Raw genomic sequence first — 1144 nt, 5'->3', positions numbered from 1 at the left:
CCCTCCAATAGCAAAAGAAAAGAAATAATAAAAATCAGGGAAGAGTTAAACCAGTGGGAAGAGAAGAGAACAATGTAAAAAATAAATGCAGCTAAAAGCTGATTCCATGAAAGGATCGACAGAATTGACAGACCACTGGCGAATCGGACAAAGGACAGAAAGGAGCAAACATCAATAGCCAGGATGAGGGATGAAACAGGATTAATTACAACAGACCCCAATGAGATTAAAAGGACAATCACAAAGTACTATGAAAATCTGTATTCTAATGAATTCAGAAATGTGGAAGACATGGATAGCTACTTGAAAAAAGAGTCCGTCCCTAGATTATCTCAGACAGAGATCAAGAACCTCAACAAACCCATAGCAAGAGAAACAGAAAGGGTCATCAAGAAGCTACCAACGAGTTACTGTGAGGCGGCGGCTGAGAAGGCGGCTGTGGTGGCACCTGCGGCGATGGCGGCAGCAGCAGAGGAGGCGGCAGAGGCAGCAACAGCGGCTACAGAAGATGGCCCATTTTCTGAAAGGATTTCCCTTCTACAACAAAAGCAATTTTAGCCGATTCCATGCTGATTCTGAGTGCAAAGCCTCGCTCAGCCTCTCCGGAGAGCAATGTTGGGCTGCCTACCTTGTTTCAGAGTGTGGGGACCCAGCTTCTTATCCGACTCTTCTTGGTCTCCCATAGAACAGACGCCCCTCAGTCTACCTGCCCACTCGGGAGTACCCATCTGAACAAATCATTGTGACTGAGAAAACCAATATCCTCCTGCGCTACCTGCACCAGCAATGGGACAAAAAGAACGCAGCCAAGAAGCGAGATCAGGAGCAAGTGGACCTGGAGGGCGAGAGCTCAGCTCCCCCCTGCAAGATCGCCTGGACCGACAGCCAGGACATGCACTAGGACACTTAAGACTCTCACTGCCCTCCCCCAAGTCTCCTGTCGTGTCTGCTCTGCATCGTGCATCTGCACCCGCCCCACCTGCCAGCCCACCCCACGCCATCCACACTGCGTCCACTCTCCTAGGAGCTGATGTATTTATTTTCCTCGAGTTTTTACTTATGCTGTAAAGTGTTCCCACCAATGGTTAAAGAGGACTTCAAACCCTGTAAAAAAAACAAAAAAAGAAGCTACCAACAAAAAAAT

The 1144-nt window shown here is 48.0% G+C and overlaps 1 protein-coding gene across 1 annotated transcript; it reads left to right on the top strand.

The window, feature by feature from the left end:
- The first annotated feature begins 508 nt into the window (after positions 1-508).
- Positions 509-901, top strand: LOC142443342 (DET1- and DDB1-associated protein 1-like). Its single transcript, XM_075544774.1, has 2 exons — positions 509-591; positions 685-901. The coding sequence occupies exons 1-2, from the start codon at positions 509-511 to the stop codon at positions 899-901; spliced, it is 300 nt and encodes a 99-aa protein (XP_075400889.1).
- Positions 902-1144: the final 243 nt, after the last annotated feature.

This window comes from Tenrec ecaudatus, chromosome 3 (assembly GCF_050624435.1).
Source record: "Tenrec ecaudatus isolate mTenEca1 chromosome 3, mTenEca1.hap1, whole genome shotgun sequence".
NCBI lineage: Eukaryota > Metazoa > Chordata > Mammalia > Afrosoricida > Tenrecidae > Tenrec > Tenrec ecaudatus.
This window is presented reverse-complemented; position numbering and strand designations above follow the sequence as displayed.